At 50.7% G+C, this 25,945-nt stretch overlaps 2 protein-coding genes across 4 annotated transcripts in view; both read left to right on the forward strand.

The window, feature by feature from the left end:
• Window positions 1–9,029, forward strand: part of LOC123345337 — a 716,016-nt gene extending 706,987 nt beyond the window's left edge. For both annotated transcript variants that reach the window (XM_044982129.1, XM_044982128.1), the window contains exon 9: window positions 8,763–9,029. The gene's annotated coding sequence lies outside the window, so the exon portion shown is untranslated. The remainder of the gene's footprint in view (window positions 1–8,762) is intronic.
• A 9,563-nt stretch (window positions 9,030–18,592) lies between these two features.
• LOC123345324 (E3 ubiquitin-protein ligase TRIM39-like) overlaps window positions 18,593–25,945 on the forward strand; it is a 29,048-nt gene continuing 21,695 nt past the window's right edge. The window contains exons 1-4 of one of the 2 annotated variants that reach the window (XM_044982115.1): window positions 18,593–18,641; window positions 21,737–22,149; window positions 23,818–23,913; window positions 25,269–25,499. In XM_044982115.1, the coding sequence (XP_044838050.1) occupies window positions 21,742–22,149; window positions 23,818–23,913; window positions 25,269–25,499 (735 nt within the window). In that variant the 5' untranslated portion in view covers window positions 18,593–18,641; window positions 21,737–21,741. Of the gene's footprint in view, window positions 18,642–18,721; window positions 18,799–21,736; window positions 22,150–23,817; window positions 23,914–25,268; window positions 25,500–25,945 lie in introns of those variants that run through there. The other variant, XM_044982113.1, reaches the window with a different exon arrangement.

Genomic DNA, 25,945 nt, shown 5'->3' on the forward strand with positions numbered 1-25,945 from the left:
CTGATAGAATATGCATCCAAGACTTGGCTAATAGAAAAATGAGACTATAAAATCCCAGAATATGATCTATATAGACATGATAGAGACATGGAAAAGGTGGGGGTTCATACCCCTTCACTGAGGAGATCCTGAACTACCTTGAAGTAGAGATTAGAAAGCTGAATATTGAATATAATACTTTTGAGATACCATCTCTAAGACTTTATAATCTTTATAACCCATGCAGGACACTAGAGGTTATGGACCTGACAGATTTAATTGCAAGTGTCTCATGCCCATTCATTATCTGTGGTGATCTGAATAGTCACAACAAATTGCAGGGAAGTAAGAAAAAATGTTTAGAGCAAATCTTTGAAGAGAATAAGTGATGAAGCACCTACCAGATTCAATACTGCTGATGGAAGCTTCTCCTGTCTGGATCTGGGGCAGTAGGGAGTGAATGCAGCTGTGAAATACACAGAGGGGAGGGAATGGCTAGTGTCCACTTCCTGACATTAATATCCCGAGTTGGAATCTTAAAGAAAAATGGAAAAATCTTTGGAAAGAGAGGTGAGGAATATGTGAATGAGTAATGTATCCGTGAAGATATTGAGGAATTCTGTAGCAATATTAATAAGGGAATCATCAAGACAGCTAGCCTAGCTATTCTTAGGATACCAACACTGCCTAAAGATAGGAAACGTGCCATAATGGAACAAGGAATATGAGATGGTAATTAGGGAAAGGAATAAGGCATATAAGACAGCAAAAAAAATCCTTAAATAATGAACATATGGAAATATAAAAAAGTAAGGTAGTTTCACAAAGGGCTATAAAAAGGGCAGAAAGAGAGATGTGAACACCATAACATGGGAAAGTAAATAAAAATACTAATATAGCAAAGATATATAAACAAACTAGGGAAATGAATGAAATAAAGAGTAAGAGTCACATAACACCAAGCCTTCCAGTTGCGGGGCATGGAGTAATAAGCTCTAACAAAAGAAAAGCAGAAATTCTGGCCACCATGTTTCAAAAAGTCAGTAGTGATGGATATCAAAGGATACAAATTAGGGAGGAGAAAAGAACATTAAGGCTAATTATGAGATGAAGAGGTGGGATGGGAGGAGGATGTGGATATTTTAAATGTAAACTTTAGTGTGGCTTAGGTAAAACGATGGAAAGAATAGTAAGGGAGAGATCAGTAGCACATCTACAAACAGGGAGTGAGAGGGATTTACAAACGGTAGGTTCAAAGATGAAATACAAAGTGGGCTTCAGTAAAGTAGGAGTGTGATTGACCACGTTGTCAGGATAGAGACAAAAGCACAAAAAAGCATGAGAATCATAGAATTAATTACACTAATCTTCCTGGGCATAGAAAAAGTCTACGATGTGTTATGGAGAGAGGAACTACTTCATAAAGTGGCCTAAATGGGTAATATAGGAAGAATGTACAGATGGATGAGGAACTTCCTAGGCCAAAGAACTGTACAAGTCCAATTAGGCAAAGCTTTTTCCAACGTACAGTCAATTGCAAGTGAAACTCCACAGGGCAGTGTAGTTACGCCAACCCTCTTTAACATCATGATAAAGGATCGCCCTGAGGAGACAAGTATAGGAATAGGGATCACGTTGGTTGCTGATTGTGCTGTTTGGATCAAAAGCAGAAACCTTGAAAGCGCCACCAAAAGCATGATGATGCACTGAAGAGAAGGTCAGAATGGAGAAATAGGTGGGGCTTCAAATTCTCACAGACAAAACTAAGGGAATGATCCCCATAACAAGGAAAAGCCAAAAAGATGTAAAGTTATAGCTATTAGACCAACAGATAAATGTACTGAAATTACAAATTCTTAGGTGTGACATTTGATAACAAGCTCACTTGGAGGGATCATACTGAAAATATTAAATAAGTGCAAAAGACAAATCCCTCTGGAACATCCTGGGGAACGGATATGAAAATGGTGGTAATGCTATACAGAGCGCTCATCAGATCAGTTATTGAGCGTGCATGCCAGACCTTTTGGTCAGCAACAAATCTAACTGGACTATATACAGACACCTGCATTGCATATCAAGTGGTATCTTCAGTACTGTATCTCTGTACTACAGATATCGGCATTTCCATCAGCTGCTGCTAACTCTTAGTTCGAAGCTCCCAGACTAGGTAATAGTGAAGACAGCACTAAGCTAACCGGCTAGGAAAAAAACTCAAAATTCCCCATGTAGCTAGGGTATAGAAGTGAATAATCGATCTTAATGAAAAGAAGGGATTGAAAGAGACCAAAATGTACAGCTATGGGAAAATCATCCCCCATTGAGAGAGACACATAATTATATAATGAAATAAAGAATGATAGACAAGATGTCACAATTATATTGATATGCTATAGTTAGGGACACATTTGACAAATACATACAGAGGGTTCCAAAGAGGAAAGAACAGAGTGGGAACAACTTCCTGCGGGCCCTCACTCGGACTCAAGAACGCTGTATGGCTAACTAACTTTCTTAGACACTCAGTGGCCTTAAAGTAACAATTTCCATTGTGATTATTTATCAAGAATACAAGGGCAATGGGGACCAATAAAATCAGCTTTTCTGCAATTCTTTAAGAATACTGGGAAGGGTACGAGACTAAGTCATGAACAAGATGCGAAGGACAGGGCATGCTTTAGACTCAGAAAGCGAGTCTGCTATGTCACAAAACTGAAGAAGTGTCCGGGCAAAAACATGGATCCCTAGCTATCTGCCACGCCTGCTGTTTTCTTCCTGGACTCCTGGTACTTCCCTTGGCTCCGACTAGGATTCTGACTCCCGATTGACCCTTGGAACCATGATACCAACCATGACACCTCAGCCTAATTCCTGATTCTGTCTCCATCTCTGAACCTTGGCTTGACTCTTGACCCTGATACTGACTCTGACCCCTGGCTACAGTTCTGGGATTTCCAGCTCCTACCATTTGTCCTACGTACCTTTGCCCAGCATCCTGACACAGATTATGTATCATAAAAATGAATACAGACACTTCCCACATTCGTGCATAATTAATCAAGCACTTTAATACCCTGGTTTGGAAGGTGATATATAAATGCAAAGCAGTAGCAGTTTGGAACTGGGTGCTTACCTCTAGTCATAGTACAGCTCACACCTGAGTTGATGAATTCATTTTGCAGGGTTTGAGACAAGGTGGGTGAGGTAATACCTTTTATTGGACCAACTTCTGTTGATGAGAGACAAGTTTTCAACTACATAGAGCTCTTCAGGGTTTGGTAGACAGGATTCCGGATCCACTGAGGTTCTTGTCTCTCATCATTCTGCAGAAACGGGACTTTCTCAGTAAAGAGACCTGCAGTTACCTGAAGGGATGACCTGGTGCATGTGATCTACCTTTGGAAAATAGGATTCCCCTTTGATTTAATAAGTGAAAATGCTCTCTCATATTTGTATTCTTTCTTCATGTTTTTCAATATGGTCCCACTTCACCTTTCTCCCACTTAGTTCATTTCGTGTCTCCAAAGCTTTGTAGCTAACAGTGCCCAGTGTGACTTGCAATTATACAACTCCCATCGTACATCATTTTTAGTGTAATGATCATTTGAAGAAAAGATTTTAGATTTTGGACAAACACCAGCTTACATTTTTAGGAGATGCCTGTCCAAGGTGATGGCCACTTATAATGTACTTGCACTGCCCCTTGGTTAGTATTCAAGATATGCTGCCATCTAATGGGCATTTTTGAAACTAGCTGCCCATATCTCATGCTTACAACATGCTGCCACCTAGTGGCCATATTATAGTATAACTTTCACATTATTTTATTGCCTACTGAAATGTTGGTCAATGGTCAGTATTTCTCTCCCACTCTCATTTCCTCTACTCTGCTGCCATCTAGTGTAGATTTCCCAGAATGACAGCCTGTTGCTCTCCTTTCTTCTATGGATTCTTCTTGCTATCGCTGACACTTACCTGTTCTTGACTCTCATGTCACCTGGTAGCCATTATTTAGTATAACTAACAACCCATAACTCACTCCATGACATCTGCTACTATCCACCTTTCATTATGCAGCACAGAGGTCCTCTTCTCTTCAGTGCTCTCTGCTCAACACTTATACACCGTTATACAGCTTCAACCCCTCCCCTCCCCCTCCTCTGTTGGTCATTTCGCAACATGATGTCTCCTTTCTTGCCCTTCCACAGCAGACATCTGTTCATGGTGTCCACAGTCAGTAGTGTCGTCGGCAATTGTTGAGACTATTTTTCCATTTTGTGGAGACACAATCTTTTGTTGCACAACGTTGTGCAATGCCACAATTAAATCATTTTGGATGTGATTACTCAGATAGGTAACGTTTCGAGGAGATTGCTGCACATGCTTTGCCATTACAGGATCCTATTTTTGGAGCATTGACAAGATTTAGAAATAAACCTCTCTCAAAACTGTCAGCTTTTTCATTGTGACCCCGAATGGTCTCCCACCTTTGCCAAACACAGAACAACGTCAATCAGTCGCTCCATTACACAAAATGCTGCATCCTTTGAGGGCTATATTCTAACCACCTATACTTTTCATACCATACTAATGATCTTTAACAATATGTTCTGACTAATCATATTAATCTCCTGAAGTGTGTTCACACACATACCCAGTGTCTGTTGCTTCTTAGGAGTGCCTGTGTGTTAGCAACACTAGTAATACCTTTGCCAAGGTCATGTATCGGACAGCGAACTTGTAAGCATCTGCTGTAATACATGGCCTGACTTTGGTTCACGGCGTGGCTGGACTTTGCTGACTATGGTTCAGGCCTCAGGTCTTACATCAGGCCCAGTGCCCCAAGCTCTCTCTCTCGCCTACACAAACCAACCACCTCCATTGCACTCACACAGGCCGGATGCAATCCGCTAGACCCAGCAGTAACCCCTGGACACGTCACCAGGAACAGCTTCATAGCTCTTATCTTGGCTACGCGTGGCTGTGACCAGCTCCAGAAAAGCAATAGCTCCAGGCTCACTGGGCCCTTGGAGGTGGGGAGGTTGGGCAAACAAAGAGGTAGACTGACAAGCCAGGGGCACAGGGACTGCCCAGACCCAAGGATAGGTTAATGGAGGATAGGTCCATCAATGGCTATTAGCCAGGATCGGCAGGGATAGTGTCTCTAGCCTATGGCACTGGCCACTGTCAGAAGACAGGATACTGGGCTAGATGGACCATTGATCTGACCCAGAACAGCAGTTCTTTTGACCCAGCTGGGGGTTTTGCCAGGCTGTTCCAAGGGTCAGGTCTGTCAAACAGTCATCAGGAGATTTATTATGGATATAAAAAAACTGGTTAAAATTTGTCTCCATACATGAGGCAGAAGATCTGTGGTGCCACGACTGGCACCAGGACAGCAGGCTCCTGGGCTATAAGAATACAGCCAGGGTGGGGGAGGTAAGGACACTGTGGCAGGGCATGACACAGCTCAGGGAGTGGGGCTGGCTGGGGTCCCTGCAGTCGATGCCTCCTGGAGACAGGACAAGAGCCCACTCCTTATTTCCAGCTCAGAGTTCCTCACCCAGCACCCAGTGGGACCGGCTGGTGCTAAAGGTCCCACATTGGAACCTCGCTAGTTGCCGTGATTTGAGTGTCTTATATGCAGACATTGCTACGTGGCATAAGGAGAATCCCCGGGTGGGTTAGTTAATTTAGGATTATGGCTCTGGGTGTCTCTCTGGTCCTTGTTCCTCTGGCTGATCCCCAAGTGTGTGAGAGGAGAGCACTGGGTCAGTCAGTCACTATTGCTTGATCAGACCCTTGTTTAATTCCCTGCACCCTGTAGAAGCAGAGAAAGGAGGTGGGGTTTGCCCAATTCCATTGCCAGTCAGGAAGCAGAATGTACCAACCTGGGAACTGGGTAGGGGACACAGTGAGCTCCAGAGCCAATATGGACCACATGCGCCCCCCTCATGTCTCCAGACCCGGCCAGGGAATGGCAGAGTACCTGGACCTCAGCCACTGTTCCAAAGAAGCACATTATCACTGCCCCAAGTTGTGGCTACTTGCTGCAAAAGTAGAAAATCAAAGACCTCCCTCCCACCCCGTCTCACAACTGTGGTGAGACCATCCAAACCTTGGAACCCACCATAATCCAGTGCCCCCAGATTGGAATCAAAGGTGAAATTGGTGATTTCCACAACATCGCAGAGGAGACCTTGGAATGGCTCCTGGATCTACAAGTGCATCTACAGAATGCTGCTCTATAGCCGCCACGTGAGAGAGACTGTGTGAGCTTGTCCTGCCTCCCACAAGCTGAATGGCTGCAGCAGAAGAAAAGTTTCCTAGGAGTGTTTGTGATGGGGACAGGGACATGAGTCTCCTAATCCTGGTCAGGTTGCAGATTGGATTCCCTTTGGAAGAAACCAAGGAGCTGCAGAGGCCTTACCCAGCTGCTAGAGAAATCACTAATTTGAGGGGAATAGACCTTTGGTCTGTCAGCTCCAAACCCCACCCCCACGCACACACACTCCTCTAGCCACTGAGGTGCAGGAGATCTCTCTGCTGGAAGCAATACAGGGACCCCTATCATCTCTGGGCACTGCACAGCAGAGTGGGCCCTGCTCACCCACATTAGAGATCCATTTCCAGCCCATCATGGCCCCTGCGATAAATTGCCCTCCAGAAAGAGCCGCTCGAGGCTTTGGTCCCTAAACATCTGCCACCTTTTAATAAAGGGGCTTCCCTGAGCCATGGGACCCTGAAAGCCTCCTGGGGAATGAACTGCCTTGGCTACAGCAGCTCTCTTACCCTCCCTTTGGGGCATCAGACAGTGAGGCCATTCTATCTCCAGGGCTTGGAGGCTTGCTCTGGGCAATCTGCTAAAGCCTCGTGTCCTGTTGGTTTGGGGTCTTTGGAAAATTCTTCTCTGAGGGGCAGAGAAAATACTTCCTCCAGACAGCAATGCTGGCGATCCACGACCCCCTGCTGCATGTCAGCCAGGCTGGGCTGCTCCTCACATACTCCATCCTGGGGGAAGCCCAGCAGCTGATGGGGGACAAGGTGAGCAGCTGCATTAGACTCAGGAGATTGGGGCAGGGCCCAGGCCTCATTCCCATCCTATCACCATTGGCTGGCCTGGTAGCAAGGAGCCTAGCTGGGACTTGTGGACTTCATGGACTTGTGTTCTTAGGATGTGATGCTCTGCTCTCACTCCTGGGAAGGGCAGGAGAATCCCCTAAGTGCCCTCTGTGAACGTTTCCTGCCCCATAGAGCTGCACCCATTTTCCCCATGGCCTAGTGTCCATGTCACCCGAGCCACCACCCATCTCTGGCCACCTGGGAGGCCAAGGACTGATGGGTGATGGCGACTGGCCAGGCAGTTCTGAGGTACATGGATGGGGGAAGCTTGTCCTGCTGCTGGCAGGGCTGGACCAGCTCCAGAGAGAACGGGAGGATTCAGTCAGCAGGGGCTGCTGACCTGCCCCATTCACCAGGGCTGCTATCCTGTGGCGTCAGCATTTATCACTGGGGTGACTTGGGGAAAGGTCTCAACCTCCCCCCATCCCACTTCACTGCTGCCAGAATCCCTCCTGCCCCCCTCCCTGCCCTACCTGGGTGGGGATGGAGGTCGGGGTGGAGGAGAGGGTTCTACAAACTTGAGCGGTGTCCCCAGGTGGGTTGGAGGTGGAACAGCTGTCAGGCGCACTGAGGGGGAGGTGGCAGGAGCTAACCCTACAAGGAGGGGAGTTGGCACTGGAGGTCACTAGAGAGGACAAGAAGCCTCCATCCTGGGGATCAGGAGCGTGAATCCACCACTCAGACATGAGCAGCTGCTGGGTGGAAATGGTGCTGGTTCCAGGTGTCCTTAATCCTCCCTCATTCCTGGGCAGTATCTCAGTCCCTGACATGTTCTTGTTCCCCTGCAGCTGGAGGATGTCACAGCCAAGGTGATGTGCCAGCTGCGCATCATCCAGCACTTGCACCAGGTGCCCAAGGCGCTGCAAGGGCTGCGCCTCATCTGATGCCCTGAAAGGTTCCCCACCCATGTTCAGCAACTCCCGCTCCCTGCTGCAGCTACTGCTCTGTCTCACTGTAAATGGGGGACTAGTGGAAGGGGAAATGGAGGCCCCTGTCACTGACAGAAACCCTCTTCCCTCTCTGTAGACCAGGCTCCTTCCCTCTGACCCCAAATTTCCCTCATCTGGGGCATGAACTCTTCCCCTCACTCCCATATCCCTCCCCTCTTTCCTTGCTCTGACCCCCATCCCATTCCCCGTGCTCCCAGGCAGAGATCTCCCTGCCCCATATGGCGCAGAAGGGCCTTTGTGTCAGGGCTACAGACTGTCTGCCCAACTGAACTTCAGGAAGCTCCACATTTGAGGAGGTGAGGATGGGCCAGAGGCTCAGGGCCTGCTTCACCTCCTGCCCTTTATTTTTCCTTTGGTCCTTCTATGGGCTCTCAGAGGGTAACATGAATAGGAACCTCCTCCCCACCTGTCTTCTAGGCCCTGGGGGGTGTGACAGCCTCCCAGATGGGTGCAGTCAGAAGCTGAGCCACCTCAGGGAGCAGTGGAGACAGGTCACCTTGTCCTATGAAACCAAGCAGTGATAGTTCCCAAAGAGGCTGAGAGGGAAAACCCCGCTCCCTCATGGAGGTAAGAGCCATTTACTTCTTTGGGCATATGGGTCTCTTGAGGGAGAAATGGGATCCCAGCTGCATAGCCTGGCTGGGAGATTCCCCCATCCCTTGTACAGAAACATCTCCATCAATGTGCCACTTTTGTTTTTTTCCTAGCAAGAGGCTCCCCAGAGATGTCCTCAAACCTGTTCTCCTGGGAGCATTTCTGGGAGGAGGCTCCCATCCCTCAGTCTCCAACTCCATCATGAAGTCTCATTCACAAAACATCTCCGCTCTCCAGCTCCACTTCCCGCAGCAGGACAAACGAACCTTCAGCTCCTAGAGACCTGACTCTGACCTCCTTCTGATCAGCAATGAGGTTTCACCATCCCCTCAACAAACCTGTCAGCCTCTGAATGATGAATGTCAGAGTCACCAAAACCAGCAAAACTCCAACTGCAGCCAGCCGTGCCTTTGTGAACTTAGCCCCTCTGGAAACCAGGTCTGAATGGGGGAGGTCCGAACTCTAAGACTCCTAGACTTTAAGATCAGAAGGGACCATTATGATCATCTAGTCTGACCTCCTGCACAATAGAATCTGACCCACCCATTCTTGTAATAAACCCCTAGCCTATGTCTGGACTACTGAAGTTCTCAAATAATGCTTTAAAGACTTTAAGGTGCAGAGAATCCTCCAGCAAGTGAACCACACATGCCCTATACTGCAGAGGAAGGTGAAAAACCCCCAGGGACTCTGCCAATGTGCCCTGGAGGAAATATTCTTCCCAAGCCCAAATATGGCGATCAGCTAAACACTGAGCATGTGAGCAAGACTCAACTCAACCCAGTAAGAGCAGGACTGGGCAGCGCAGGTCTGTAACAGAGAAAGGAGAGTGCTTTCCCCTGGGCTGCAGAGCCTGGGGCTTAGCCAGACTGATTACAGAATGAGTCCTACCTCAGAGGGACCATGTATTGGCCCTGAAAGAACCAGACTTCAGCGGCGATAAAGCCTAGCTGGGCTATGAACTGGAATGAGAACTAGGTAGGAAGTTGAAAGCAGCAAGGAAAGCCTAGAAGGGAACTTGAGAAGAGAGGTGGGATGTGCCCAGAGAAACCTACAGCAAAGAGAAAAGAGCAGCCCTAGCTGTTGAGCACAGAGCCCTGGGCTGCTACCAGTGTCAGGGTGGGACCGGGTTCTTCTACTGGCCCCAAAGAAGGGGACATACACGCACCCTGAGAGGGTTATCAAACCCAGCAAGGGAGCTGCAGGCTGAGCCAGAGCCCCAGCGAGAGCAAAATAATTTTTTTCTCTGGGAAGACCTCTTTGGACTTTCAGTGTGTGACAAGCTGAGCCCCAGAAGCATGAACTAAAGGTGATAAGCCGGCCAAAGGGCTGAATTACCAGGCAGAGAGACTGCCATGGTGCTGGAGTGACCATTGATGGAGGACCAGAGGGCACCTAACAATGAGTAGATTCATTGATTATTGGCATAGTCAGCAGGACTGAATTCCCCCTGTCATCCATGAGGGCTCATGGAAGTCTTGGTTACTGAAGGAAGGTCCATCCCCACAAGTGGGATTTCCCATTTGAGTTCCAGGGACTGGTTAAGCAGCCAAAGCAGGGCTTGGGTTTCTCCAGCAGCTCCTAGAAACCGAACAGAAGCAGAAGGAAGTGCAGGCAGAGCTACAGATGCTGCTGGTAATCTTGAGGGAGCAGCAGCAATACCTGTGAGAGATCCTGCAAAGGGAAATCAACCTGCTATGCCCACGGACAAAAAGAGTAGACTCGGCGAGCATGCTGGGTCAGTGCTGAGAAGGTTAGGCCAGGAGAGCAGCGCATGAGAAAGTGTACAAGCATAGCCTAATGCCAAGATGGGAACAAAAGTTCTTTGGTTTGGGTGCAAAGAAGCAGGCCATATCGAAAGACCCGGCCTGCATAGGAAATTCCTGAGTGGCAAAAAGAGGGCCCAGGGCCCCAAGAAGGTAGAAAGAAAGGAGAAGGTGTCCTCTTGGACAAACACACATGAGGCAGGCTAGGTGGAGATGGCAGGGGTGGCCATGGACCTTGCAGACCCTCCTCCAACACACCTGTCGGGTGCTGCAGTGAGGTGAAGGATGAAATAGTTGGCACAGAGATGAATCAGTCATGAGAGTCGAGCAGTGGTGTGTGCTCATACCCTGATGGAAAAGGTTTTGGGGGATGCAGCAGCAGTAGAAAAAAGGCTACAGAAGAAGCTTAGTGGCTTCAGAACAAGGCTCTGCAAGCAGTTGTTAATGAGAATGAGTAGCTGCAGGAAGAGAAGGATGGCCTCTGAGTTCTGGTGAGTATGAGGCTGTACGAGTGCACAGCCACTGACGGCGAAAAGATGGTGAGGAATGAAGATTGGACAAGAGTAGAACTTGGCCCCAGGTTGGGCCGGATTTTAAGGAGGAGGGTATTTCACAGGGTGGCTTAGCCTGTGGCTGCAAAGCCTGGAGCTAGGCCAAATTGATGACCAAGTGAGCCCCACCTGAGAGGAAACAAGGAAAAACAGCAGCAAAAGTACAGAAGCAGCCCTAGCTGTTCAGTATACGGCCTTGAGCCAAAACCTGGAGTCCAGGGTAGGGCTGGGTTCTCCCACCGTCCCTAAGGAAGGGGACATAGAAGACCATAGAAACCCAAGAAGGGCAGATCAAGCCGAAATCAGGCTGAGGAAGAGCTCCCCACGAGGGTGGAAGGCCTTGTTTCTGTTCAAGACATTTTTGGACTTTGTTTGGAAGGAGCGTGACCCAGGAAGCAGTGGACTAAAGGGCAGTCACCTGGCTGGAGGGCTGAGTTACCAGCCAACAAACTGCAAGAGTGACTATCAACGGGGTTGCTAGCCCAGCTAGAAAGCTTTGAGACGAGGCCTGGCCAGGATCTAGCGGTGAGTGAACTCTGGTACAAAGCTGCTTCCATTATGGAAACAGCCTGGTATTGGAGAGTGGGTGGGGAGACCAGGGAGATGGGAGGGGTTACTGAGGCTGGGGTGGGGAAGAAGCTGTGGGGCTGGGAGGGGAAGGACATAGCCCAGCTTGTGGGAGGGATCCTGCTGGCTGTGTCTGGAGCACTGTGTAGCCTCTTCTATGGGAAGTTCCCATGGGTCAGTGGGGCCTGAATCTCTCCTGCTCCTTTGTTCTTTTTGGGCTTCACAGGAGATGCCTGGTGAACTGCCTGTGGACTCTGTGCCCAGCACCACTCCGAAATTATTCGCTACCTTCAAAGAAACAGGGCACAGCTCAGCCTGTTAGGTGGGCTGGAGACTCACACTCCACTCACACACACAACACTGTGTGGTGAGATGCTTAGGGAAGCATAGTAACAAAGAAGAGATTTAAGTGATACTAAGCAAGAGAAAGAGACATTTCAAACAGGCAAACAAAACAAAACACACTTTGTAGTGACTAAAACTGAATCTTAAGAGTCACAATCTTGGCCTTAGCAGTTTGCAGACTAACATCTCAGCTTTTCTAACAGACCTTATTTGATGTCCCTGTACGGTACAAAAATTCTCTGTTGAATCCACTGATTTGATTGCTTTTCCTTTCGGTTTCAGACCCTCTGTTCTCCTTCTGAGTTGCCTGGACCATGATTTGTAACATCACTCTTCCAGTCTCTGTCCCAGCCTCTTACACAGATGTAAGCTGCAGCCAGCCCAGCTCAGAGAGCAGTGGGGAGAGATGATCTCCTCCTGTCAAACCAAGCACCATGGGTCCCATTGAGGCTTAGATGGAAGATCCCATGCATCTCCTGGAGGTAAGAACTGTTCACTCTTCTGGGCACTTGGGGCTGTTGCAACAAAGAGGGGGCTCCTGTTACAGAGCCTAGTTATCATTGAGGGGAGGGATAGCTCAGTGGTTTGAGCATTGGCCTGTTAAACCCAGGGTTGTGATTTCAATCCTTAAGGGGGTTACTTAGAGATATGAGGCAAAAATCAGTTCTTGGTCCTGCTAGTGAAGGCAGGGGGCTGGACTCAATGACCTTTCAACGTCCCTTCCAGTTCTAGAAGATAGGATATCTCCTATTATTATGACTTTGTTTTTTTATTCTCAGAGGATGTGTCTGGGATCCTGGAGACTGTTTCTTGCAGAAGGTTTGAGCGGGGAGAGATCAGTCACTGTCATGACCCATGGGTCATTAACCCAGGTCTGCAGGGTTCATGGGAGCAGGGTTCACTCCAGCAGGCCACCTGGAAGCCTCCTAAAAACTGTTTACCTAAGACTTACAAAGTCCAGATCCAGTTTGAGGCTCCATTCCTGAGGCCTATTGGCAGAGTCCCAGAGCAGCTATTCGGCCCCCGGGACCTCCTCAAACCAACAGCAGGAACAAGAAGCTGTCTGAGCACCCGAGCTCCCCTGTCTTCTGGACCATGTGTTAGCTGTTCCTGCTCCCACTCTCCAGGCTTGATTTCCTGTTACCATTCCTAATGTCTGATTTGTGTCCATTTATTTTTTTTATGTAGAGACTGTTTGGTTTGGCCAATGTACATGGCAGAGGGGCATTCCTAGCACCCCCAGGCAAAGGAAGCAGCTGGTACCTATGGCCCCGTGTGCCCCACTCTGTCCTAATTTGGCTCCATGGGCAGGGTGCTGTGATGAACTTCTAATCCTGGTGGAATTCTGCACCGCTGGGCACGCACAGAATTTTTTTCCCCACAGAAAATACATTCGGCTGCAGAAGTGCTGCAGTTGCACCTTTTCCCCACCAGAGGATGCGGTGGTGCCAGAACAGCCCGCTGAGTTTATGCTCCAGGCTATTCTTGTGCCACAGCAGCCTCTGGTGGCGAAGAGGTAGAACTGCAGCACTTCTTGGGCAGAAACGTATTTTCTACAGAAAAGGATTCTGCAGGACACATGAACTCTGGGTCTACAGTGGTGAAGAATTGCCTCCAGGAGTAGAAGATGTGGCCAGTTACAGAGCAGTCTGTGTATCTACGTGCATTCCCAAGAGCATCTCCAGTCAGTGCTTCCTTCCTGCCATAGTCAACTTCACTTTCTCGGGCCCAGGAAGCTGCTTCCCAAACTTCCCACCCAGGGTCTAAAGGGACCTGAGGCCAAGTGCAGAGGGGTTGTTGCACTCAGCAGCTGCAATTCTCACCCTCTTCCCTATGCTCCTCCTCCCTTTTGCCTCTTTTGGGTTTCTTTGGTGGATTTTCCAGCTCAGTAACTGCCCCAGACTGGTTTTTCCTTTCTCCTGTGCACGGGGGATGGAGCCCTCTCCCCTCCAATGCTGCTGCTGTTCAAAGCATTCTGGAAATCACATTGTTGGCACCAATAGCTGCAAATGGCACAGACCTAGGAATTCATGTCTCCAGTCTCCTCCCCAGTGCTCCTGGAGGTCATTTCTGTTGCCCTAAAATAATGGAGGAGGGAGGGGAAAAATGAAGAAAAGCAGCAGAAACTCTATGGGAGGGACAGTGAAATAAAGTAACTCTGGATCTGAGTCCCATTCTGCTCCCCCCAGGCTGGGAGTGAGGCTGATCATCCTGGCACTGAGACCCGGGTAGACTATCACTCAGGGCATGTCTATACTACAAAATTAAGTCGAACTAACTTGCATTTGCACACAACCATCACAGTCACTGCATCGCTTGTGCCTGTCTGCACTTTGCTCCTTGTGTCAGTGGTGCGTGTCCTCACCAGAAGTGCTTGTATCAATTGTACTGTCAGTGTCAGGCCATTGTGGGATGGCTCCTGAAAGCCAGTAACAGTGGATGTAAGCAATGCAGTGTCTACTGGGGCACCGGGTCCAGAGGGGCCATGGGCCCCCAACTTTTTAACATGGTCACTGTTTGAGGGGCAAGGAGCCACATCAACCCCCAAAATGCAAGCCTTGGGCAGACATGGAATGGCACTGACAGGGGTGGCACTTCGTGGCAGGGGAGCCGATAAGGTGATCAGCTCCCCTCCTGTGAGGTGTAGCCCCTGCTGGCGGTGCCAGCCTCTTCCTGGTGTGGGAGCTGAAGCTGGCCTTAGCCCCCCCGCCTTGCCATGAGGCCTTGTCCCTCTCAGTGGCCCCACCCCTGCTGCTCCTCCTCTCCCTGAGGTCCTGACCCCTGGCCTGCTCTGAGTGGCCCACCCTGCTCTTGGGCCTCCTGCCAAGGGAGGTGGAGGGTCTGGGGCACCCCAGAGCAGCCTGGATTCCCTGGGTGGCACTTACCAATGCCTGGCTCTGGCTAGGGCTGGGAAGGTAAAGTGAGAATTGCCCTCATGGCCAGGGGTGGCAGGTTTGTAGAAATTTTGGTGGTGCCCAGTACCTGTCCCCTGCAACTCGGCCCCCACCTGCCTAAGGCTCTGGCGGGGGAGTTTGGGTGGGGGGAGGAGGTCTGGGGTGCTGGCCCTGGGCTGGGGCAGGGGATTGGGGTGCAGTACAGATAAGAGGTTGGGTGGGGGGAGGGGATCTGGGGGGCAGGCTCTAGGATGGTATTTGTGTGCAGGCTCAGGGGGTGCAGAAGGGGATGAGGGGTGCAGGCAAGAGTTTGGGTGCAGGCTCTGGGAGGGGGTGGGGGGTGCAGCACTTACCTGGGGCTCCTAGGCAGGGCAGGCCAGGAGTCTCCATGTGCTGCTACCCCCAGGCATTTCCCCCACAGCTTCCTATTGGCCACAGGTGCACTTGGGGCAGGACACAGACCCACCCTCCCAGAGGCTACAGGGGGGGGGGGCAGCAGCCACGTGGATCGAGCAGGCAGGAAGTTGCTCAGCTCTGCGGTGGTGCCGGTGCCAGTCCTGGGCTGTTTTAAATGGCCTGGGAGGCACCCTAGGCAGAAGACAGGGCCAAGGGGGAGACCTGGGCTCAGACATTGCTGGAGCTGGGCCTGGGCCAGGAATATTCCTGGTGCCCAGGCACCATGGGCCCATAGAACTCACCACCCATGGTCATGTCCTCTGGCTTGTTTCACTTTACCCCAGCCCATGATTCCCACCCCTCATCCGACTGTTCCCCTCAGCAGTCTGGGGATTGTCTCATGGGCACAGTCAGCTGCAAGTGACATGGGCCCAGGGACTCATCTCTCCAGACCCCCCGTCACAGCTCCTGGAGGCCACTTCTGTTAGCCAAAAATAACTGCTTGTCACCTGTGTTTGACTGATGACTGCAACTCTCAGGCAATTCATCAGCAGAAAACAAACCAACCAACCAGCTGCAGTGAGATCCTCTGCTTGACCCTAGCCGGGTGCTCATGAAGTAACCAGCTGCTTCGCCAGCAGCAGCTCTGCCCAGCAGGCCTTTCCCATCACTGCTGCAGCTCCTTTTCTGGCTCCAGAAGGCCGCTCCCCAGATTCCTTTGGCCATTGGGCCTCAGCCATCACCTGGTGGGAGGAGTGTGGTCTCCAAACACCCCTTAGTCCCTGGCCTTGCTGCTGGGATTGAGAAGAAGGGAGAAAATTGGAGGCAGGCTTTCCTGGGTGTGTGTGTGGGGGGTCACCTGCCCAGGGCCGCCCAGAGGATTCCGGGGGCCCGGGGTCTTCGGCGGTGGGGGCCCTTCCGTTCTGGGACCCGCCGCCAAAGTGCCCCGAAGACCTGCGGTGGGAGCCCCCCGCCGCTGAATTACCGCCGAAGCGGGACCCCCCGCCGAAGCGCAGCCCGGTCTTCGGTGGTAATTCGGTGGTGGGGGGGGTCCCCGCCGCGGGCCTTCGGGGCACTTCAGCGGCGGGTCCTGGAACAGAAGGGGCCCCCCGCCGCCGAAGACCGGGCTGCGCTTCGGCGGCGGCGGCGGCAGGTCCCGCTTCCCCCCCACCCCAGCCCCGGCCCTGGCCCCGGCCTCTTACCCGAGCGCGCATCCGGCGGTGCCTGAGCTCCGTCCCGCTCAGAGCCGCGTGGTGTGGGGGCGGGGCTGTGAGCTCCACGCCCAGCGGAGGCAGCTGCCCCGCCCCCTCCCCACGCCGCTCTGAGCGGGGCGGGGCTCAGGCCCCGTTGGAGCTCCCAGCCCCGCCCCCTCACCACGCGGCTTGGCTCGGGGCGGGGCTCAGGGGCTCGGCCGGAGACTCGGCGCTTGATGCGCTGAGACTCCAAGAGAGGGGCGGAGGCGGGAGCCTCCGCTCTTCTCTTGGGGGCCCCTGCGGAGCCCGGGGCAAATTGCCCCCTTTGCCCCCCCCTCTGGGCGGCCCTGCACCTGCCCCACTAGGGGCCAGGCTGAGATCCCAGCACATTCCACAGGCCCCTGAGCTGCTATCAGATGGACTTTCAGCCTCTGTCCATATAGTGGGGGGGAGGCATTGGGTTATTGCCCTGGGGAAGCTGCTGGGGTAGGGAGGAGATTTACCTGCTCACAGCCCCAGTGGGCTGGTTTTAAATTTAGTTCTGCACCAGAGGAGGAGCAGGGACTGGCAGAGACTGTGGGTGAGGGAGAGATGTTTGTGTCTCTGTTTCTTATCCCTTCCTCCACAGAGATCTTTTCAGAAATGAGGGATCCCCAGTGGAAAGCTTGTCTAGCGAATGAAAACAGAACTGGGGTGTGTGGAAGAAACAAACTCCACTCTCAGGTTGGAAGCAACAAAATCCACCTTTATTTGAGCAATTGCAAGGGAAGAATACAGCTGGCAGAGAGCATCTCTGCCTCAGTTTTTCCAAAGTACAAACAATATCACACAAGCATTTATACATTTTAGTAGCCTGCAGTAATTAAAAACATTTGCAGTCTGTTTATGTTATGTCCTACCCATTCCTGTATTTTCTCACTTCTGTTCTCAAAACATCACTATCTCAAGGCTGGGTCACACTGACTCTACTCAGTTGTCTTCCTACCTGCTTCTGATGTGAGCCCTGCTTCTATGGGTCCCACGAGATTAGGCTAAGACTTACCATGGCAGTTGCTCCGTTTCTTACAACTGAGAGGCCTATATTTAAATCCTTTAACCCTGTTTCCACAGGGGAGATGGGGCTGTGGGCAGCTGAGCACAGTAAGTGACTAGGTATCAGACACAGTCTGAGCATTTCAGAGCAGGCCTGAAAAATAGACTCATAGACTTTAAGGTCAGAAGGGACCATTATGATCATCTAGTCTGACCCCCTACACAATGCAGGCCACAGAATCTCACCCACCCACTCCTGCAACAAACCCCTAACCTATGATTGAGCCATTGAAGTCCTCAAATTGTGGTTTGAAGACCTCAAGCTGCAGAGAATCCTCGAGCAAATGACCCGTGTCCCATACTGCAGAGAAAGGTGAAAAACCTCCAGGGCCTCTGCCAATCTGCCCTGGAGGAAAATTCCTTTCAAACCCCAAATATGGCGATCAGTTAAACCCTGAGCATGTGGGCAAGACTCACCAACCAGCACCCAGGAAAGAATTCTCTGTAGTAACTCAGATCCCATCCCATCACAGACCAATGGGCATACTTACCTGCTGATAATCAAAGATCAATTGCCAAATTAATTGCCAAAATTAGGCTACCCCATCATACCATCCTCTCCATAAACTTATCAAGCTTAGTCTTGAAGCCCGATATGTCTTTTGCCCCCACTGCTCCCCTTGGAAGGCTGTTCCAGAACTTCACTCTTCTAATGGTTAGAAACTTTTGTCTAATTTCAAGTCTAAACTTCCTAGTGTCCAGTTTATATCCATTTGTTCTTGTGTCCACAAAATGATTCACTTTCACTCCTGTCCACCTGTAATGGGGTCTACACCTCCTGGCCCATACTGAGCAGAGTTTTGTAGGGGGAGGGGTGCCTCTCCGGCCTGCAGGCAAGCAGCCTGACCACGCTCCCACACAGCTGCCTCAGCTGCCAATCATGGAGACAGGCACCCACAGCTGCAACCAATTGGGGAAACAAGGCCTGGGATAAAAGGAGAGAGCCCAGAGCTGGAAAAGGTACAGGAAGGGTGGATAAAAAAGTATACCCCCTGTCTCAGGGTTCTCTAGAGACACAGCCCAAAGGCAATGAAGCAGATTTCTAGGCCTAATTAGATGCCGGGGCCAATCAAAGGAAGCCAATCATGGGATAGCAGAGCCCCCTAAAAGCCCACCTCAGGGACTAGTGATTTCACCATTATCACCTGACTCTGCACAGACTGGCCTAGTGCCTGTGGGGAGTGTCAGTGAGGTGATTATCAGACAAACTCTGTGTCTGTGTGTCCCCATCCATCTTCTCATCCTCATCCTCTTCTCCCAGGTTTTGGCTGCAGAGCAAAAGGTTTGCCCCGTAGTTAAGGTGCTAAGTTAACCTGCACAGATCCAAGTTTTGCTCTGTGTGAAGTCAGGTAAGTCATTTATTTTGTCTGGGCCTATGAGGGTAACAACCTTTCACATGGCACAGCAACAGAGCCATTGTGTTTGTGTGGGGAGGAGGGAGACAAATAAACCCATGTGCCTCCCCCCCCCAATTTGCTGCTTGGCTTGTAGTGACCATGCTCACACAGACTGAGCATGCTCAGTAACATCAGCTGAAGGCGCTGCCCTGACTCTGCCCCCACACTACTCAGGTACAGGTGTCTTTGCACAGCAGCCTGATGAGTCTAAGCCAGGGGCAGCTCCAGGCCCCAGCACGCCAAGCGCGTGCTTGGGGCGGCATGCCAGGGGGGCTCTGCCGGTCACCAGAAGGGTGGCAGGCGGCTCCGGTGGACCTCCTGCAGACGTGCCTGCGGAGGGTCTGCCGGTCCCACGGCTCCGGTGAACCTCCTGCAGACGTGCCTGTGGAGGGTCCGCCGGTCCCGTGGCTCTGGGAGGTGGAGCCGCGGGACCAGCGGACCATCTGCAGGCACATCTAGAGGAGGTCCATCAGAGCCACGGGACCGGCGACCGGCAGAGCGCCCCCTGCGGTGTGCCGCTGTGCTTGGGGTGGTGAAATGGCTAGAGCCGCCCCTGGTCTAAGCACATGGAAGTTTGTGAGTTGCTCAGACAGTGCGGGGCTGGGGGCCAGGTAAGGACCTACAATAGCTAGGAGTGCAGCTGTTTCCGGTCCACATCAAATCACAAAACCATCATATTGGGATTGTCGCAGGTTTTCCTGACTTCACACTGACTCCTTCACTAGCTGGTGTTTCTCTTAATGCCACAGCTCTTGGAATCCTGTGATTACGTGACCATCTCAGCTCTCACTTTAACGAAGGTCTGTTTCTTGCTCTCAGGGCTGAGTAGAAAAGGTTGAGAACATGACCAAGGCAAATCCTGACTGCTCACAAACAAACAAGCAGTCCAGAATATAATTTTTTAGAAGAAAAATCCTCGTTTTCTTCAGCAGCCTCCTCATTTTTGCTTACGTGGTGCTGGCAATAACTCCTTGGTAGTGATCAGTTTGTTTTCAGACCTGGCTTTTCCAGCAAAGGCTCTAAGGACCTAAACATAAATCTGAGCATTCTAAGTGATTCCTTTACGTCAGGGGGGCTGTACTCATTTGCTGCTTGGGCCCACAGCCCAGCTCCATGCACATTCCCAGACCTTGCCCTCTCTGTTTCCCTATCTGTTAACTCTGCTGTCTTAGATAAATGATGGCAGTAACTTAAGGGGCTTTCCATGGGGGGTGGGGATTTAAGGCCTGAGTTCTCAGTGGCACAGTATTGCCAACCCCAAACTTTTGAAAATCATGAGTCAGTACACCCAAAATGATGCGATTCCTTTTCTGAGACCAAAATAAAAAAAAGTAAATGTTGAGTTTTCTATTTGCCTTCTGATTCTCATGCTTTAGGCTGACTCAGGTCACATTTGAAGTCTTTTTTCTGCAACCAAGAAAACTAGAAACTTCCTTTGTTTAGGTGTCCCTAACTTCTGTTTGCCAGAAGCTGGGAATGGGTGACAGGGGATGGATCACTCAATCACCTGTTCTGTTGTTTTCCTCTGGGGCACCGGGCATTGGCCACTGTCAGAAGACAGGATGGACCATTGGGCTAGATGGACTATTGGTCTGACCCAGTCTGGCCATTGTTAAGTTCATGAGATTCATGATAAAATCATGAATGTTGGCAACACTTTTGACACTGTGTCCCCTTTACACTGACTGAGGCAGAGCTGCCTTAGCCTACGTTAGCATCAGGCCTTTGAAACATTGATTCCAGCTTAACCAATGTTTTTGGCCTGTGAATTGAATATCCCTAGACTTGAAAGGATTAGATTTTTATCGGTAGATGTCAGTAAATGTTGATTTTACTTTGCTCACACAAACTGATGAAAAAACATTTCCATTGATAAGAACTGAAATTGACAAATAGGTACGGTAAGAAAAATGCTGCTTGAGAACTTACTAGAGTTTAATTTAAGGATATTTACTTAGCATGTTTTGACATGATGTTGACAATTTGTGTTATTAACAGTTACACTTTTTAACTTTTTGAATCTGTGTCATAAAATAATTGTCTGACTAAAATATTGTCTGATTTCCCTCCCCCCCCCCCGCAATTTCCCACACTGCTGCTCACCATGTCAAGGTTCCTCCCCCACTCTGAACTTTAGGGTACAGATGTGGGGACCTGCATGGACACTTCTAAGCTTAATTACTAGTTTAGATCTGGTAACACTGCCACCATCCAGAAATTTCAGTGTCTGGATCACTTTCTGTCCCCCCAAAACCTTCCCCTCCTTGGGCAGCCTTGAGAGGCTTTTTCACCAAGTTCCTGGTGAACACCGATCCAACCCCTTGGATTTTAACACAAGGAGAATTTAACCATCCCCCCTCCATCCCCCACCAATTCCTGGTGAGTCCAGATCCAATCCCCTTGGATCTTAACACAAGATAAAAATCAATCAGGTTCTTAAAAAGAAAGGTAAAAATTATCTCTGTAAAATCACGATGGAAAATACTTTACAGGGTAATCAGATTCATATAGCCCAGTGGAACCCCCTCTAGCCTTAGGTTCAAACTTACAGCAAACAGAGGTAAAAATCTCTCAGCAAAAAGGAACATTTACAAGTTGAGAAAACAAAAATAAGACTAACGCCTTGCCTGGCTATTACTTACACGTTTGAAACATGAGAGACTGATTCAGAAAGATTTGGAGAGCCTGGATTGATGTCTGGTCCCTCTTAGTCCCAAGAGCGAACAACCCCCAAAACAAAGAGCACAAACAAAAGACTTCCCTCCACCAAGATTTGAAAGTATCTTGTCCCCTTATTGGTCCTCTGGTCAGGTGTCAGCCAGGTTTACTGAGCTTCTTAACCCTTTACAGGTAAAAGAGACATTAACTCTTAACTATCTGTTTATGACAGGAGCCATGGCCACAGACAACCCCGTGGAAAGTCTCCAGGAGGAAGCTACATGCCCCATCTGTCTGGAGTATTTTAAGGACCCGGTGATTATAGACTGTGGGCACAATTTCTGCCGAGCCTGCATCGCCCAGTGCTGGGAGGGATCAAATACAGACAGCTCCTGCCCTCAGTGCAGAGAAACTGTGCAACAGGGAAACCTCAGACCGAACAGGCGGCTGGCAAAAGTTGTAGAAATAGCCAAACAGTTGAGTTTACAGGCAGCAAAGGGAGCAGGAGAGGAGAAGGTGTGTGGGGAACACCAGGAGGCTCTGAAACTGTTCTGTGAAGAGGATCAAACTTCTGTCTGTGCGGTTTGCCATCTGTCCCGCGATCACAGGGTGATTCCCATAAAGGAGGCTGCCCAGGAGTACAAGGTAGGGAATTGCTGTCAAGTTTAATGGGTAATTTTGGATTTTAATTACAGGCTGATTTCACTGAAAGTTGCCTGTCATGAGTGTGATGCATCATTCAGCTCTGTAAAGCCTTCATTGTACGGGAGATGCTATCACAAAATTAATGATCTGGCAGTGTGATGACAGAATCAGAATATCAAGTCTTAAAAGATACCTGATGTGGGAAACTTTTCTCTGAGATTCTGAATGTTTTTCAAACCCAGCTTCCACTGCTGAAATAAGGGGACTTTTTACACCACGGTCGGTGTTAACAGTCAGTGAGGTTTAAATCACAAGAGCTGCAGGCCAGTCTATGCAAGTGTGTTACCTTCAGACTGGAGAACTGATCGTTTAAATATCAACACTGTTAATTATTTTGTTCCCCGTGTGAGAGTGGAGAGGGAGAATTACAGCTCAGCACCATTTATTGCCAGTGCTGCCTCCTTCCAGTGCCACAAGCGGGTGATGTTTGGGAGATGCCACCTCCCATTTCCCCCCAGTAAAGAAGGACCAGGCCTAGAGAGCCTAGCAGAGTCCAGGGGTACATTCTAGTCCCATGAGGGGAGTCCGGCCCCAGGAGCCCCTTGGAGCCAATCAGCAACTCCATCCTGTTTTGAACAATGCACCATTTGAACAGATCATGGTGTCTCCTTTTGGTGACTCACATGGGTGGAGCTTATTTTGTGGGTGGAGCTTCAAAGAATCCAGCCACCTTTGTTCCCACCCCTCTTCTGATCCCAGCTCATTTATGAAGCTGTTTTGCTGGATGCAATGGCTGCTTTTCCTCCTCCTGTCTCACTAGCCCCTGCTGGCTTCCTCCCTCACTGCTTCCCTGCAGCAGCACCGCAGAGGTGTCACCGAACAGCTCCCCAGGAGCTCTCAGCAGCAGCTGGGCCCTTGGGCAGAGAGCGGGAGAGAACTCGAGGGCACAGAGAAAAGAGAGTGGAAATGGGGAAATTTCTGGAGTGGGGCTCAGGAGGTGGCTCTGGGGGGCTGCCAGGGGTGTTGCACAGAGCGGAGCTGACAGGGCAGGAGCACGGTGCTGTGCTGTGTGAATGAATCACACGCTGTCAAAGGGGAAGAGAGCCCTGGGTTGTTACAGCTCTGGAGCAGTTACAATTATGGGTGGCACATTCCCCCAGACCGAGTATGTTCCCTGTTCCTCGCTGACCTCCAGCCACATCACAGCTTCACCCCGTACAATTAATGGGACTGCCCTGGCTCAGGTGCTCGGCTGCTGCCTGAGGGAGGCCACATGGGAGCCTGGACAGAGGAGAGCACAGTGGGGTCTTGTTCCTGGCCTGGGTCTGGGTACAGTGCAGCGAGGTGCTGCCCCAACCTCTTCACTGGCACGGCAGGAGGGATCGTTCAGAACCTTCCCAGCTGTTTCCCCTCTGGCCTGTGCTCAGTGATGTGAAGCTTTAGCTCAGACACAGGCTCTGAGAAGTCCTGAGTGTCTGCAGTGAGCAGAGCCCCTGCTCTGAGACTGGCGTCTCTGCTCCCATGGGGCCTTTGGGGCCGGCAGAGCCGAGTCTGCTGCCTCCTTCCAGGATATTTACTGCTCGTGTATGAAATGCCAATATGGATAGTACTGTCCACCCATTGGACAGGCAGACTAATGGCTGTTTATCACACGCGATGTCCCTGCAGGAGAAACTCCAGGGAGCCCTGGGCCCTCTGAGGAAGGAGCTGGAAGAGGTCCTGGCCCTGACGTCTAAAGAGGAGAAGAAAACCACAGAGTGGCAGGTGGGTGTCCAGGTTTATTCCTCCCTGAGCCCTTCCCCCTGCAGCGTTCCCAGGAATAACAGGGCCGTAAAGCTCCAGGAGGAGGTTATGAACCTGCTCTGGTTGTTTGCTCCATTGCACAGGCTTGGTGCCAGTCATGGGCAGCGCATGCCTCCGGCATTTGGGGAGGCTGGGTGTGAGTGCCGGAACCTCCCCTTTGCCCCGATCATCACCCTGCCCACTGCTCCACCCCCATTTGGCCTCCTCTCCCTTAGCCCCTGTCCACGCTCCCCTCCTGCTCTGCTTCGGGGGAAGAGCTGGAGCGGGGGCTCCGGGCGGAGCGCAGGCAGCACTCCAAAGGCAGCAGGTCTGCAGCATCCTCCAAAGGAAGGGGCGCTGCATCCTGTTTGAGGAAGCCCAGCCTCCCCTGGCCTATGGTACCTGCCATCCAGGGTGCTGGCAGCACCAGGCTGTGTCTCTGGTGGGTTTCTCAGCACAGCAGCTCCTGTAGGCGGAGGAGGGACAGTTCCTGGCCCTTTTACAGTGGTGCAGACCCACCCCTGAGATCTCTGATTGGGGCAAATTCTCAATATTGGGTGCAGTGTTTTCACTGTTACAGGGCCGCTCTTTCCCTCCTGCACATGGGGATGGTGTGTCGGCGGCTACAGCCATCGGTTTTCAGTGGTCTCCATGACAAAGCTCCGCAGCTTCTCTGCAGCCTGGAGGAAACAGATTGTTCCTTCTCGCTCTGCACCCACCATCCCTGCAGTGAATCTGCCCAGTGCCTGGGCCAGACACGAGCTGGGAGGATGATTTGCCCTCCCTGGGTGAGGCTCAGACTCGCTGGGCTGGGGGCATGCTGGGAGCTGAGCTCTTCTGAACATCAAACCCAGTTGCGGGTGTGGAGCTCTGTGGAAAATCCGCCCCTAGGGTGCATCTACCTGGCCCCAACAGCCAGCTGCAGGCTAGTCATTGAGTAATACCCAGGGGTCTGGGTGGGCTTGTACAGCCTGTGCTGCTGCGGCTTCATAGCTGTGAGTACCCGAGCTAGCCACATCAAAGCTAGCCTGGGTGTGTCTACACACGGTGCTGTCACATCTTCATTGCAGTGTGGACACCCCCTTAGTGAGCAGAGCCAGGGGCAGGTCAGTGTCAAGCCAGGCACCGCTCGGCCACTTTGTAGCCTCTGTTGCCATCACGTGGCCACTTCATCCCAGTCACCTGCTACTGTTACTGTGACGTTTCCCAAAGAAGTAAATAGCCATACAAAGCTGATACTGATCTAATCCCCTGCTTCATGGACAGAGGCCCAGTCTGTGTAACTCAACATCTGGCTCATGTTTTCTCTGTGCCTTTACTATTTTTTCTATCTCCAGAGCAAAGTGAAGAATAAGAGAGAGATGATTGCAGGTGAATTTAACAAACTGCACACGCTGCTGAGAGAGGAGGAGCAGCTGCTTCTGCAGAGCCTGGAGGAGAAGGAGAGGGAGACTCTGCAGAGACTAAGGGAAAATGTAATCAAACTCTCCCAGCAAAGCTCCTCTCTGCAGCAGCTGATCACAGAGATCGAGGAGAAGTGTCAGCAACCAGTTGTGGAGCTGCTAAAGGTGAGATGGCATCAAAATTCTCCACCCATCCAGAATTAGAACTCAGATCCCTGGGTCTGGATTCCAACAATTAGAGTAAATGTGTTCTGTGGTTTACTGACAAACAGAACATCCGGCTAAGGGCTCCATCAGTTCCAAAATATCCCAGTTCATGTTAGAGGGGAATTCTCCTCATGGAGACCCAATGAGGCCATGGGAGATTAAATGGATGATACAAGAATGATACTGAGCTGAACCCATCCCTGCTCTGACTCCAGAACATTGGACCCAACCAGTCGATAAACACAGATACTCATGGGTTGGGTCCCTAGAAGGGGAATCCTTTAGCTAAATTCCTGTCTCACCTATGTAACCCTTCTGCCCCTCTAAGTTGGCAGCAACAAGGGCCGGGTTCAGTATCCAGGGGTTCCGTTTCAATAACACAATGCAAAACCAGCTCAAGCCCC

The sequence above is a fragment of the Mauremys mutica genome, chromosome 12, assembly GCF_020497125.1.
Source record: "Mauremys mutica isolate MM-2020 ecotype Southern chromosome 12, ASM2049712v1, whole genome shotgun sequence".
Taxonomy (NCBI): domain Eukaryota; kingdom Metazoa; phylum Chordata; order Testudines; family Geoemydidae; genus Mauremys; species Mauremys mutica.